The following is a 15,086-nucleotide window of genomic DNA, read 5'->3' as shown; positions in this document are numbered from 1 at the left end:
GGATGAGCCCCTGTCGCTATGAATATAGCTAGGGAAACCGAACAAGGCGAAGAGGTCATTCAGACATTTAATGACCGTGGTACTGGTCATGTCTGAGCAAGGGATGGCAAACGGGAAACGGGAGTACTCATCAATTATGTTGAGGAAGTACACATTGCGGTCGGAGGAGGGGAGGGGCCCTTTAAAATCGACGCTCAGCCGTTCAAAGGGGCGCGTTGCTTTGATCAGGCTTGCTCTGTCTGGCCTATAAAAATGCGGTTTGCACTCGGCACAGATTTGGCAGTTCCTGGTCATGGTCCTGACCTCCTCGATGGAGTAGGGCAGGTTACGGGATTTGATGAAGTGAAAAAACCTGGCGACCCCCGGGTGGCAGAGGTCATTGTGGAGGGTCTTCAGTCTATCGACCTGCGCGTTGGCGCATGTACCACGTGATAGGGCATCTGGGGGCTCATTGAGTTTCCCAGGCCGGTACTGTGGTGTATGTGCCTTTAAGAGCAATTGTGGTGTATGTGCCTTTAAGAGCCCCAGGTGTGCGTAATGCTGGTAATTGCCACTTGGGCTATATAAGCCTGTGTATTGTGTATATCCTTTAGAACCCCCCCCAGACTTGCTTAGTAAATACCTATGAACCAACTCCTGTCTTCAGTGTCTTTATCTACACACGGACACTACAGTGGCGACGAAGTGGAAACGGACTTACCTGCAATTCGGCAGCACCTCAAGGACATCGATTCCTCCAGCGTCCAGAAGACTCAAGGAAGTTATAGAAACTGTGGTTTCACCAGCTGGCCAAGCTGGTGGCAGGTACTGCGCTAATCCTTCCTGGGCGTCAGGCTGGGGCTCCAGCGTCGGGCTCTACAGCTGAGACAGGCAGCGAAATCGGAGGCAAGCAATAACGGACTGGGAAGGTGCACTCGGGAGACGGCCGGTGCGGCAAGCAGGTCAGCGTTTAGACCTCCGTTGGGAACGAGTCTCCAACAGTGAATAAACGGAAACCACAGTAAAACAGCGTTGTTATCGGTAGCAGCGGCGGGAAAGCACAGGAAGCGCCATATCGTTGCTACAGAGAGGAAAAAAAAAAAGCGCGGGAAGCGCCATATCTTTTTTTTGAAATGCCTAAGTCTGGCAATATTGATGCTTTTGATAACGAAACAGAGCCTAACTTTGGCAATATTGATGTTTTTGATAACAAGATAGAGAATTGGACCACATATGTAGAAAGAGTGGAGGTGTTTTGCACCGCAAATGGAATAAAAGATGAAGAAAAAGCTTCAGTGCTTCTGGATCCAATGGGCGCAGAAACATACAAGCTGTTACGCAACTTAATCACTCCAGCCGAACCGATGGACAAGAATTTTGAGGAGATTGTTGATACCCTACACTGCCAATTCGAGGCAGGACTGTCAGATTCTCTGCAAGACAAATTCATCTGCGATCCCCTAAGTGTAGAAACACAAAAAAAGGTATCTTCTGGAAAAGATTTAACACTGGACAAGGCTTTCAGTGCAATAGGAGCGGCAAAGATAAAGCAAAGTCCACAGGACTTCGGCACCCATGAAATGACACGGGGTTTCAAGAGATGTTATCGCTGCGGCAGATCCAACCATGACCAGAGGGATTGCTGGTTCAAAGAAAAAGCATGCAGGCGATGCGGAAAGATGGGACACATTCCACGTGTATGCCGATCTGAAAATAAAAAATCCACTAACGGGAAAAGAATCAATAAGGAAAAGCACAGAAAGGTACAAATGATGACGGACAGTAGCTCCAAAGACCAGAAGAGCGATAGCGACTCCGGGAACAAGAGACTAAGCTCTCTCAAATTACATAATGTAATTGCCAATGAAGATTACCAGACCATTTGGGTTACCCTCACAATAGCAGGGTCCCCAGTTAAAATGGAGCTAGATACAGGATCAGCTCTAACCGTAATAAATTGACGAGATTACGAGAGGCTATTTTCGCATATACCTCTAAAAGACACATCCATTATCTTAAAAACATATACGGGGCAGAAAGTATACCCCAAAGGAAAAATAAAGGTGCCTGTGGTATACAACGGCAAAGAAATACAAAAGTTGTATTTATACATTCTACAAGATGGTGGTCCACCGTTGTTGGGACGTGAATGGATAAGGAAGATACGTTTAGACTGGCACTCCATTCAGGCACTGACGGTGACCAGTAAGGAAAAAAACAAGGATGACATCATACCTGAACGATTAAATGACATCTTGGCCAACGCCAAAGAAGTGTTTCAAGAGAAACTAGGAACCTTGAAAGGCATCACCGCCTCAATAAAAGTGGAAGATGCAGCAATTCCAAAATTTTTTAACGCAAGACCGGTGCCATACGCAATACGTCCGGCAGTCGAGGCAGAGCTGGAGAATTTGGAAAAGGCAGGCGTATTATCCAAAATAGATTGGAGCGAATGGGCAACACCCATCGTTCCAGTCATGAAAAAAGCATTGAAAAATAACTCTGAGGAACAGAGAAAAATTCGCATCTGTGGGGACTTTAAGGTGACTGTAAACCCGGTCCTTCACACGGTACAGTATCCTCTTCTGAGGATAGAAGATATTTTCGCCTCACTATCCGGAGGAAAACGTTTCACAAAAATTGACTTGGCACAGGCATATCTACAGATGGAGGTTGAGGAGACCTCTAAAAAGTATCTCACGATAAACACACACAAAGGCCTGTACCAGTACAATCGACTGGTTTTTGGAGTAGCATCAGCTCCAGCTATCTGGCAAAGAGCTATGGAGCAAGTCCTGCAAGGGATTCCGGGGACTCAGTGTTACCTAGACGACATCCTTATAACAGGAGAAAACGACAACGAGCACCTTGCCAATTTGGAGCAGGTGCTCACTAGGCTGAAAGAACGGGGCCTACGAGCAAATCGCCCCAAGTGCGAATTTTTCCAAAATCAGATATCATATTGTGGCCACATAATTAATAAGGAAGGGTTGCATAAGTCACCTGAAAAAATTGAAGCAGTTATAAAAGCCCCAGCACCTGAAAATGTTTCACAATTGAGGTCATTCCTGGGATTAATAAATTACTATCATAAATTTTTACCGAACTTATCAACTATTCTACACCCTCTTAATGATCTTCTACACACAGGAGTGATTTGGAAATGGAACGAAGACTGTAAATGTGCCTTCCATAAATGTAAAGACTTAATCACATCCGAGAAAGTTTTGGCTCATTACAACCCATCACTACCAATCAGACTGGCGTGCGATGCATCCCCTTACGGCATAGGAGCGGTATTGTCCCATAGATTCCCTGATGGCTCGGAACGGCCGATAGCTTTTGCGTCACGCTCATTGAGCTCAGCTGAGCGTAACTATGCCCAGATAGACAGGGAAGCACTCAGCCTGGTATGGGGAGTGAAGAAATTCAACCATTACCTACACGGACAAAAATTTACCTTGCTGACTGACCATCAACCCCTCATCTCCATATTCAACCCTAAGAAAGGTGTCCCCATTATGACGGCACAAAGACTACAGAGGTGGTCCCTTTTTCTAGGGGCACACCAATACAACATTGAATACAAAGGGTCAAAACAGCATGGGAATGCTGACGGTTTATCGCGCCTGCCGTTGCCAACAATAGAAGAGGCACCTACAGTAGACCCAGTAGAGATATTCCACTCTACCATAGTGGAATGTCTACCGGTGACAAATTCTGCCATTGAAAGGGAGACCAGAAATGACCCTACTCTCTCACGGGTCTACAATTTAACAATGAAGGGATGGCCAGCACATGGCGAACCACTGTTGCCAGCATTCTCGCAAAGAAGAGAACAGCTGTCAGTGTGCCGAGGAACCTTGATGTGTGGATCCAGAGTGGTGATTCCACCCAAACTCCAGGATAAAGTGCTAAAGGAGCTTCACGAGGGGCATCTGGGTGGAGTGAAAATGAAGAACCTAGCTAGGGCGTTTGTATGGTGGCCAGGTATCGATGGAGACATCGAAGACATGACCAACAGCTGCCTAGGATGCCAGAAGGTCCAAAATGCTCCGCCACAGGCCCCTCTACATCCATGGGAGTGGCCCTCATCTCCCTGGCAAAGGGTGCACATCGACTTTGCTGGTCCATTTATGGACTCAATGTTCTTAATCGCAGTTGATGCACATTCCAAGTGGCCGGAGGTAATAAAGATGTCCTCCACCACCACGGAAAAAACCATCACAGTATTAAGGACCATATTTGCCAGGAATGGGCTGCCGGAACAGATATGTTCTGATAATGGACCGCAATTTGTGTCCGAAGAATTCAGAAAGTTCTTAAAGAACAATGGGGTAAAGCACTACACGTCCGCCCCATACCATCCCGCCACCAATGGATTGGCTGAAAGGTTTGTCCAGACCTTCAAGAAGGCCATAAAGGCCATGGGTAATGAAGACATAAAACTTCAGCACAAGGTGGATAACTTCTTATTTGCATATAGGAATGCAACACATATGGTTACAAACCAAACTCCCGCCATGATGTTCTACAATAGAAACCTAAGATGCCGGCTGGATTTGGTCAAGCCCAACATCCGAAGGGACGTGGAGAACCGGCAGTTTCAGGGCATGAATGAAAGGCCAACTAGGGCCTTCCAGATAGGCCAACCGGTTTTGGCCCGGGACTACCGTACCGAGAAATGGCAGCCTGGAACTATCTGCACACGACTAGGACCACTGATGTATACCGTAGACATCGGAGAAAGCATAATAAGGCGCCATGCTGACCAAATCATCAAGTCATTCGAAAAGGGACAACCTACACCACCACGCTATACATCTAACGATGAAGTAGAGATACCCATATCTAGCTCCGATCCGGTGATACTGGAACCCGATGAACCCGACACTGGCCTTCAAGCCGAATCAGCCTTGCCAGAAGAACCTACTACACCACCAGAAACTACTACACCCCCGAGGCGTTATCCGGACCGAGTCAGGAAGCCTCCTGAGAGACTAACTTATAATTAATTAATACAGCAATGTATATTATTTTGCATATAACATGTAATTAATAATTACTTAAAATATGATGTACTGGTTAGCTAGAAGGGGAGGAATTGTGGTGTATGTGCCTTTAAGAGCAATTGTGGTGTATGTGCCTTTAAGAGTCCCAGGTGTGCGTAATGCCGGTAATTGCCACTTGGGCTATATAAGCCTGTGTATTGTGTATATCCTTTAGAACCCCCCCCAGACTTGCTTAGTAAATACCTATGAACCAACTCCTGTCTTCAGTGTCTTTATCTACACACGGACACTACAGGTACAAGATATCGTAATTGTAGGTGGAGAGTTCGATTCTCCACCTCAAGATCTTGTCGTTCTTGATTTTGCCCCTCTGCTTATTATTAAACATAAAAGCTACTGAACGCTGGTCAGTGAGCAGGGTAAATCGTTTTCCAGCCAGGTAATGCCTCCAATGTCGCACAGCTTCCACAATGGCCTGGGCCTCCTTTTCGACAGAGGAGTGTCGAATCTCGGGGCCCTGGAGGGTCCTTGAGGAAAAAGGCCACGGGTCTCCCCGCCTGGTTAAGGGTTGCAGCTAGGGCAAAGTCGGATGCGTCGCTCTCCACTTGGAAAGGGATGGACTCATCCACTGCGTGCATTGTGGCCTTCGCAATATCTCCTTTTATGAGAGTGAAGGCTGCACAGGCCTCTGCTGTCAGGGGGAAGGAGGTGGACTTGATGAGGGGTCTGGCTTTGTCCGCATAGTTGTGCACCCACTGAGCATAGTACGAGAAAAACCCTAGGCATCTCTTCAATGCTTTTTGGCAGTGGGGGAGGGGGGAGCTCCATAAGGGGGCGCATCCTGTCGGGGTCGGGGCCGATGACTCCGTTCTCCACTACACAGCCAAGAATGGCAAGGCGCTTGGTACGAAACATACATTTGTCCTTGTTGTATGTTAGGTTCAGCCGCTGGGCCGTACGGAGGAATTTTTCTAGATTAACATCATGGTCCTGCTGGTCGCGGCCGCAGATGGTGACGTTGTCTAGATAGGGGAAAGTGGCCTGGAGCGCGTTCTGGTCGACCATCCGGTCCATCTCCCGTTGGAAGACTGAAACCCCGTTGGTGACGCCGAAGGGAACTCTGAGGAAGTGGTAGAGACGACCGTCAGCTTCAAAAGCTGTGTACTGGCAGTCCTCAGCCCTGATGGGGAGCTGGTGGTATGCCGACTTCAGATCAATCGTCGAGAACACCCGGTATTGTGCTATCTGATTGACCATGTCAGATATGCGGGGGAGTGGGTATGCATCTAGCTGGGTGTAGCGATTGATCGTCTGGCTGTAGTCAATAACTAGGCGCTGTTTTTCGCCAGTCTTCACTACCACCACTTGTGCTCGCCATGGGCTGGTGCTACTTTCAATAATCCCTTCCTTCAGGAGTCTTGCTACCTCGGATTTAATGAAGCTCCTATCCCCGGCACTGTAACGCCCGCTTTTGGTAGCGATGGGCTTACAGTCGCGGGTGAGGTTAGCGAACAAGGAGTGGGGGGGACTTTAAGGGTGGAGAGGCTGCAAATGGTGCGCGGCGGGTGATTTAAAAGCTGCTGGCTGCAGACTGTGAGTGGGGGGAGGGGTCCGTTGTACGCTAATGTGACACTCTTAAGGTGGCACTGAAAATCCAACCCCAGTAGAACGGCAGCGCAAAGATGGGGCAGGACCAGGAGTTTAAAATTTTTGTATCCTGTGCCCCTTACTGAAAGGGTCACTACACAGTAGCCACCGACGTCCGCTGACTGGGCTTTGGAAGCCAAAGAGATCCGATGTCGCGTCGGCAGGACCGGGAGAGAGTAACTGCGCACCGTGTCGGGGTGGATAAAGCTTTCCGTGCTCCCGCTGTCAAAAAGGCAGGTAGTGGCGCGGCCGTTTACCTTAATGTCCATCATGGACCTGGACAGTTGATGAGGGAGAGATTGGTCCAGCGTCACGGAGGCCAGCGTATGGTCGAGCGAGTCGATGTGGTCGTCAGATGAGGCGGTGGTTGAGTCCGGGTCCCCCGTGGTTGAAGTTGGAGACGTCCGAGATGGCGGACAAAATGGCGGCGCCCATGGTCCCGATCCCCACGCGGCTGGGGGAGCCCAAATGGCGGACAAGATGGCTGCCCCCACGGTTCGCACGCGGCGCTGCTGGCGTTAGCGGTTTTACCTTTGCAGGCGCTGACATAGTGTCCTTTCTTCCCGCAGCCGGAGCAGGTAGCGTTTCTCGCCGGCAGCGTGCTCTGGGGTGTTTTGCCTGGCCACAAAAATAACATTTCTGTGCCTTGGACATCGCAGCAGCAGTTGAAGGTGGCGGTTCCATGACCCAAGGTTGTGGCGTCCACGTTGCGGAGCGGTTAGGGGAGAAGGCGTCCATATTCCTGTGGGCCGCGTCGAGCGAGAGCGCGAGGGACACTGCCTTTCTCAGGTCCATTTCTCCCTTTTCCAACAGTCTCTGCCGGGAGTAGTCAGACCTTAGACTCGCAACGAAAGCATCTCGGATCAGTCCCTCCGTGTGTGCTGTGGCTGATGCTTCTTTGCAATCGCAGTCTCGGCCGAGTATCCGTAGTGCCCGTAGGAAGGCCTCCACCGATTCCCCGGGCTGCTGTCTGCGGGATCTTAAGAGGTGCCGGGCATAGACCGTATTTACCGGGCGTGCGTATTGCCCTTTTAGCAGACCGATAGCCGCCGCGTAGGTCGTCGCGTCCTGGATTATTGTATAAACTTGGTGGCTCACCTTTGAGGCCAGGATTTCCAACTTGTTTTCGTCCAGGGTCACAGTTGAGGCTTGCAGGTAGGCCTCGAAGCCACGCAGCCAATGCGCGAATTTGGTAGCCGAACCCGCTTCTTGCGGGTCTAGGTCCAGGCATGTTGGTCTGAGGGCTCGCAGCAGCTCCTGTTGCTCAGCGTTTGGTGCAGCAGCCTGCTGTTCAGCGTTTGGTGCAGCAGCCTGCTCTTCAGCGTTTGGTGCAGCAGCCTGCTGTTCAGCAAATGTCGACATTTTGTTTTTGCTAATAAAATTGATGCGCTATCAATTACTCATAAAAGACTGAGAGTTAAGAGAATAACTAAAGGCTTTTATTAGCAAAGAACAGAGCATGCCTCTCGTGGTTGACTGGGTTCCAAGAAAGGCAGGGGGCTGCAGGTCAATCACCTTTATACCTGGGCCTGTGTGGGTGGAGCCAGCCGAGACATGTTGAGGCATGCATAGGTACAACAGTGTGTAATAACAACAACAACAACAACAGTGGTTTACCACACCCGGCACACTGACAGCTGTTCCCTCCTTGGCGAGAATGCTGGCAACAGTGAGTCGCCATATGCTGGCCATCCCTTCACCGTCAAATCATAGACCCGAGAGAGTGTCGGGTCATTTCGGGTTTCCTTCTCAATACTTGCGTTTGTAACAGGCAAACATTCGACTATGGTCGCATGGAATATCTCCACCGGGTCCACTGCAGGTGCTTCTTCCACCGTAGGCAACGGTAGGCGCGACAGCCCATCAGCGTTTCCATGTTGTTTCGTACCTTTGTACTCTATGTCATACTGATGTGCCCCTAGAAAAAGTGACCATCTTTGCAGCCGTTGCGCCGTCATCACCGGAACGCCCTTTGGGTTAAAAATTGAGACCAGGGGTTGATGATCAGTCAGTAGGGTGAATTTCTGCCCGTGCAGATAGTGATTGACCTTCTTCACCCCCCACACCAGGCTGAGGGCCTCCCTGTCAATCTGGGCGTAGTTACGCTTGGCTGAGGTTAGCGAGCGCGATGCAAAGGCTATTAGCCTCTCTGAACCGTCACGGAATTTGTGTGACAGCACCGCTCCAATGCCGTAAGGTGACGCATCACATGCCAACCGAATCGGTAGTGTTGGGTTGTAGTGGGCCAATACTTCGTTTGAAGTGATTTGGCATTTACATTCCTGAAAGGCACGCTTACACTCATCGCTCCATTTCCATGTTACACCAGTTTGAAGGAGGGCGTTCAGTGGGTGCAGAATTGTAGATAAATTCGGCAAGAACTTATGGTAGTAGTTCACCAACCCGAGGAACGACCTCAGTTGGGACACATTTTCTGGTGCTGGAGCCTTGACTACAGCCTCAATCTTGTCCGGCGACTTATGCAACCCTTCCTCATCAATCATGTTTCCACAATACGAGATTTGTCTCCTGAAGAACTCGCATTTGGAACGGTTGGCTCGTAGCCCATATTCCTGCAATCTCGTGAGCACCTGTTCCAGGTTGGCAAGGTGTTCATTGTCATTTTCGCCCGTAACCAGGATGTCGTCCAAATAACACTGGGTCCCCGGGATCCCTTGCAGGACTTGTTCCATTGCCCTCTGCCACATAGCCGGGGCCGATGCTACCCCAAATACCAGTCGATTGTACTGGTAAAGGCCTTTGTGAGTGTTTATCGTGAGGTATTTCCTAGATGCTTCTTCCACCTCCATTTGTAGATACGCTTGAGCCAGGTCAATCTTTGTAAAATGTTTCCCTCCAGATAGTGAGGCGAAAATATCTTCTATCCGCGGAAGCGGATACTGTACTGTGTGCAGGACTGGGTTCACAGTCACCTTGAAGTCCCCACAGATGCGAACCTTCCTTGGCTCCCCAGGTGTGCTGCTCAATGCTTTCTTCATTACAGGAACGATGGGTGTGGCCCACTCGCTCCAGTCCACCTTAGACAGCACCCCCAAACGCTCCAGACTCTCCAGTTCAGCTTCCACAGCTGGGCGTATCGCGTATGGCACCGGTCTGGCCTTGAAAAATGTTGGGGTTGCGTTATCCTCAATCTTTATGGTTGCCTTTACTCCTTTTAGAGTTCCAAGTCCTTGTTGGAACATCTCTTCTGCGTCAGATAGAATTTGTGACAGACGTCCAGGTGCGACGTCATCATCTTTTTTGTCAGTCACAGTTAGTGCCAGAATGGAATGCCAATCCAATTGCATTGTTCGGATCCATTCACGTCCCAATAATGGTGGTCCTCCATCTCGTAGTATATACATGTATAGTTTCTGTGTTTCCTTTCCGTTATATTCAACTGGCACCCTTATTTTTCCTCTGGGGTAGACCTTTTGCCCCGTGTGTGTCTTCAATACAATGGACGTGTCCTTTAAGGGTATGTGTGAGAATAGCCGCTCATAGTCTCGTCGATTCATGACAGTTAGGGCTGATCCTGTGTCCAATTCCATCTTCACTGGGGACCCTGCTATCATGAGGGTGACCCAAATGGTTCGGTGATCTTCTTTTGCGATCACGTTGTGTAACTTTAAACAACTTAGTCGCCTGCTCCCGGAGTCCTTATCACTCTCCTGATCTTCTGAACTACTATCTGTCAGTTTCTTTACTTTCCTGTACTGTTCCTTAGTCTGTTGGTGTTGGTCTTCTTTCCCGACCTGCAGACTCTTGCTATATGTCCCATTTTCCCGCATTGCCTGCATATTTTGTCTTTAAACCAGCAGTCCTTCTGCTCATGGGTTGTTCTGCCGCAGCGATAGCACTTTTTGGCTCCATACGCCATTTCGTTAGCGCTGTATTCTTGTGGTTTCTGTTGTATTTCCGCAGCTCCCCGTGCTGCTGCTTCGTAGGATACTGCCACGCTGAAAGACTGTTCTAGCGTCAGGTCCTTTTTTGAAAGTAGTCGTTTCTGGGTTCCTTCACTCTGGAGCCCGCAGACAAACTTATCCCGTAAGGTGTCTGCCAGTCCTGCTCCGAACTGGCAGTGCTTCGATAACTTGCGTAGTTCCGTAAGATAGTCAGCATTGCTCTCATCTTTGTGCTGGTTTCTTTTATGGAACTTGAATCTTTCTGCTATCAGCAGTGGTGTAGGGCTTAGATGTTCCTGTAAGTTATGAACAATCTCCTCAAAACTTTTCTCCATTGGTTTAGCTGGGGTAATTAAATTCCGCAATAGGCCGTACGTACTCGCACCCATCAGATTTAATAATACCGACGCCCCCTTTCCATCAGCCACCTCATTTGCCTTGCAGTACACTTCAATTCTTTCCACATACGTGGTCCAGTCTTCTACCTCGTTGTCCAAAGCAGTGATACTGCCACTTTTCGGCATCTTGGGCGATTTAAAATGGCGCCTCCCGCGCTTTTGCTCCTTCCCCAATGGAATAAAATGGCGCCTCCCGCGCTTTTGCTTCTTCCCCAACGGGATAAAATGGCGCCTCCCGCGCTTTTGCTTCTTCCCCTTACTGCCACGCTGCTCCTAGCATTCTACGGGGTAATGGCGGCGACCCGCAGCTTCGGCGCGCCTCGCTTTCCTTCCCCCCCGTTTAGTTTCTCTCCGCTGTCCTGTTCTCGAGCACCGACCGCGCCCTGTGCGCTCCACCCTCTCTCTCTTGTTTTCTTTTCCCGGCGACGCTGCGCGGCCCAATTTGTAGAGCCGCTCGATCGAGCTTGAGCCCGCCGCAGTCCGGAAGGGTCAGCGCGCTACCTGCTACCAGCACGATTCACTGGAACCACAGTCTGTCCCGCAATGCTCCAAACACCGATGGATTCTTTGGGTGGTTGCCCTCGGTCGACGCCCGTTGCTCAGACTACGACCTTCCAGGACCTTCCTTTCAGGCGAGATCCCCGTGAGATGATGCCACACTGCAGGTGAGTTCGAACTTACTCGTCGCCACTGTAAAGTCTGCGCCTCAATAATACACGGACTTCGGGAGAACAGTTTAACAGGTACTTTACTGAACAAGAGGCAGCTTGAAACTGAAACTACAGAAGCCTGCTAGGGCCTTTTATACAGGGGTGGTCACTGCCGGTACTGCAGTATAAGACCAGTTATTCCCTTAAAGGTACATACACAACACCTTCCTCAATCCACACACCAGAAAACAAGCCAAGCTGTTCAACGCCATGCTTGTGTAAAGTATTCTACAGAAGCTGTGTTTGTACGATTGTTCCGTATGTGTCTTGGTGAATTAAATTTCTTGTCTTGGCAATGGAGATTGCACTAATTAATGCCTTAACCTTCCTGTCCATTGATGTTACTATCTACTGGTGCAGACAATTAAAATCTTTCATATTGCATGGTCATTTGAGGTACAACCCTCAATTAATTCAAAGCAAAAGCCCCTTCTCAATAGAGAGTACAGCAGAGCAGAATTATTCCACGTGCTTTAGCTGGTTCATACGGTAAGGCTCTTTCTAAGCTGCCAGCCTGCTGGATGACACCAATAATTTGCTTTGTGAAGTAGGCATGACTAAAAATAGTAATATTATAATGTTTTATCTTATCACAGGACCAATGGCTGACGTGTCAGCGAAACTGGTTGTACCTGGAGAGTATCTTCTGTGCTCCAGACATTCAACGTCAGCTGCCTGCAGAGGCAAGGATGTTCACTCAGGTGGATAAATCCTGGAAAGAAATCATGAGAAAAGTAAACCGCCTACCCAATGCTCTGAGGGCAGCTACTCAACCTGGTATGTAAAATATGCAAATATTAATCTTTTTCCTATAGCTCCAGTTCGTTGCATGAAGAACAGGGTGTTTTTCTTAAGCAAACTGATATATTTGAAGACTGGCATGTTTGGTTCCTTCTGGCTGAAATATTTGCACAGCCTATCTGTGATTGGTTTGTTTGCTGTTTTACTTTGTTCTGAGATGTATGCTATCATACAGGTAACAATGTATTCCTAGGAATCCACAATCAAGTAGTGCAGTCTTCCAAAAAATGCTGGAAACAATCAGCAGGTCAGGCAGCGTCTGTGGAGAAGGAAGCAGAGTTATCATTTCAGCTCAGTGACCTTTCATTTGATGCTGCCTGACCTGTTGAGCGTTTCCAGCATTTTCTGTTTTTATTTCAGATTTCCAGCATCCACAGTATTTTGCTTTTGTTTTAGTGCAGTCTTCAGTTTAGGCATTATTCTGGTTTTAAATAATTCTACAAAAACTGCAAATTTTTCTAATTGTTAATACTTATATAATGATATTTTAACTGATGTGAATTCTGATTGTCTGGGACTTGGAAAAGACCAGCAATGCTAATTTGGTCCTTCCTGTCCTTCATTCCCTACATTTTACATTGTAGTAATATCTGACAAACTATGCAATCACTGATTGGCTGAAAGAGCCTTGAGTAGAGCATAAATGCCAGCATGGACTGGTTGGACCGAATGGCCTGTTTCTGTGCTGTATATCCTATGTAATGTGTTTGTGTAGGTGTTGAAGCATACAATCGATTGACATGTAGATTGTTCCAGACTTCTTTGAAATATTTTTATCTACTGAAAGTAACCACCTGATGAGTTTGATTCATTAAAGTACCACAGAACATGATTTTGTTTAATATTTGGGGGGAAAAATTCAGTTGGTAGCACCTTAAGAGGGTGCTAAGTGGGGCGCAAAACAACTAGCGCCTGGGCACGGCACTGCCCACGCCTCCCGCAAAATTCAGCGGGAGGTTAGTGGTGGCGCTAACCGGTAACGCCTTGCTGCGCTGCTGGCGATGACGTCATTGAAGCGCAGCGCAGCGTCCCGCTCACGCCCCAGCCACGATCTTTGGGAGCGCCCCCCGATTTACCGCCGGACGCTATGTCCGATGGGGTCAGGGGGGCGTACCAGGGCCAGGGAGGCGCAATTTAAAGGCGAGGTGCAGGGCGGCCATTTTTGTTGCTGGCCGCCTGCCAGCACCTGCCTGCGCTCCCATCCCCAGCCTCCTGAACCATCCCCCCCCCCTCCGCGGAGTGCCGGCTGCGCTCCAAGAGCCCGGCACTTCTCTTGGGTGCCGGGCTCTTTTGCCTGCACTCCTGATCCCCGGGGGCCCAGCTGGGCTCCAGGTTGTGCTGCACAAAGCCCCTCCCCTTTAAGAAGGGGAGGATGGCCTGCAATACCGCGGTGCGACGTGCTGCAGCGTGTGGTGCTGCGGCACATAACGCTGCAATATTGACTCACAGCGCCCCAAGAGGGATGCAGGGCGCTTCCAGTAACGCCCCGCTTCCCTCTTGGGGCGCAACCACTCAATTTCCGGCGCCGGGGGTGCTAATTTTTCCGGGGCGCTACTTTTAGCGCCCCCGCGCCAGAAATTGAGTTAGCTCCTCAATTGGGGCGCTACTCAATTTTTAGCCCTTGGGATTCATGAATTAGGGAACTGCTCAGGTATAAGTGATTGTAGAACAAACAACAACACATTTTACACAGATACATAACCACACATTATGTAGCCATTATAATATATTTTTGACCTTTCATTTTTTTGGATTTTTGGAACTGTATTTTAGATCACTCTCACAGGAGAGTCCCAAACTCCCTGTGCCTTGAAAAGTATCTTCATTAGCTTTAACATCTAGGTGAGTTTTCACAAAAGTAGCCAGGATAACAAACAGAACAACCATCTTATTGATTATGTTAGTCATTGGAATTATCCTATACCACTGTCTCTCCAATCTAAGAGAGAGGCCAGGACAGAAAGAGAGAAAATGAAAAGGAATACAATCCTAGCGCACCCTGAGATCAAAATCTAATTCTCTCTCACTCTGGTATCAGACTACAGTTCCCTCCGCCTTGGGGAAAGGGGCTGAGTTACTGAATGAGAGAAAGTGTGAGTGAACGAGTGAGTGCAAGAGAATGAATGAGTGCATGAGCTTGAGTGTCAGTGAGTGAAAATGTGCGTGAGTGTATGACGTGTTGAGAGTAAGTGAATATGAGAGTAAAAGTGATGAGTTATTAAGTGGGAGAGAGGGAGTGAGCGAGTGAATCAGTGACTGAGTAAGAGAATGAGCGAGGGAAAGTGTGATTGTGTGAGTAAGTAAAAGACAGAGTGAAGGTGAGAGAGTAAGTATAAGAGGGTAAAGGGGTGAGTGTCATGAGGTGAGTTACTGAGCGAGAGTGAGCAAATATAAATGTGACTAAGTGAACCTATGATTGAGTGACTAAGAGTGTAAGTGAGTGTGAATTAATGAAAATGTGAGTCACTGTGGGAAAGTGTGTGTCAGTGAGTGGTCATGGGAGAATGATTGTGAGTAATCCAGAAGACACGTAGCAGGCTCAGACCGCAGTGCTCCCACACTCTTATACCCCACTTGCCCTCCTGCAATCATAGCTGAGGTGGGATTTTGATTTGCTATCTTTTCAAAAAAAAA

At 48.7% G+C, this 15,086-nt stretch overlaps 1 protein-coding gene across 3 annotated transcripts in view; it reads left to right on the top strand.

The window, feature by feature from the left end:
* dnah6 (dynein, axonemal, heavy chain 6) overlaps nucleotides 1-15,086 on the top strand; it is a 1,317,984-nt gene that overhangs the window by 681,683 nt on the left and 621,215 nt on the right. For all 3 annotated transcript variants that reach the window (XM_085993638.1, XM_085993630.1, XM_085993647.1), the window contains one exon: nucleotides 12,248-12,428. In XM_085993638.1, coding sequence (XP_085849764.1) covers nucleotides 12,248-12,428 — 181 coding nt within the window. The remainder of the gene's footprint in view (nucleotides 1-12,247; nucleotides 12,429-15,086) is intronic.

Source organism: Somniosus microcephalus, chromosome 1 (assembly GCF_052327205.1).
Source record: "Somniosus microcephalus isolate GS21.2 chromosome 1, FLI_Smic_1.0, whole genome shotgun sequence".
NCBI classification, from domain to species: Eukaryota; Metazoa; Chordata; class Chondrichthyes; order Squaliformes; family Somniosidae; genus Somniosus; species Somniosus microcephalus.
This window is presented reverse-complemented; position numbering and strand designations above follow the sequence as displayed.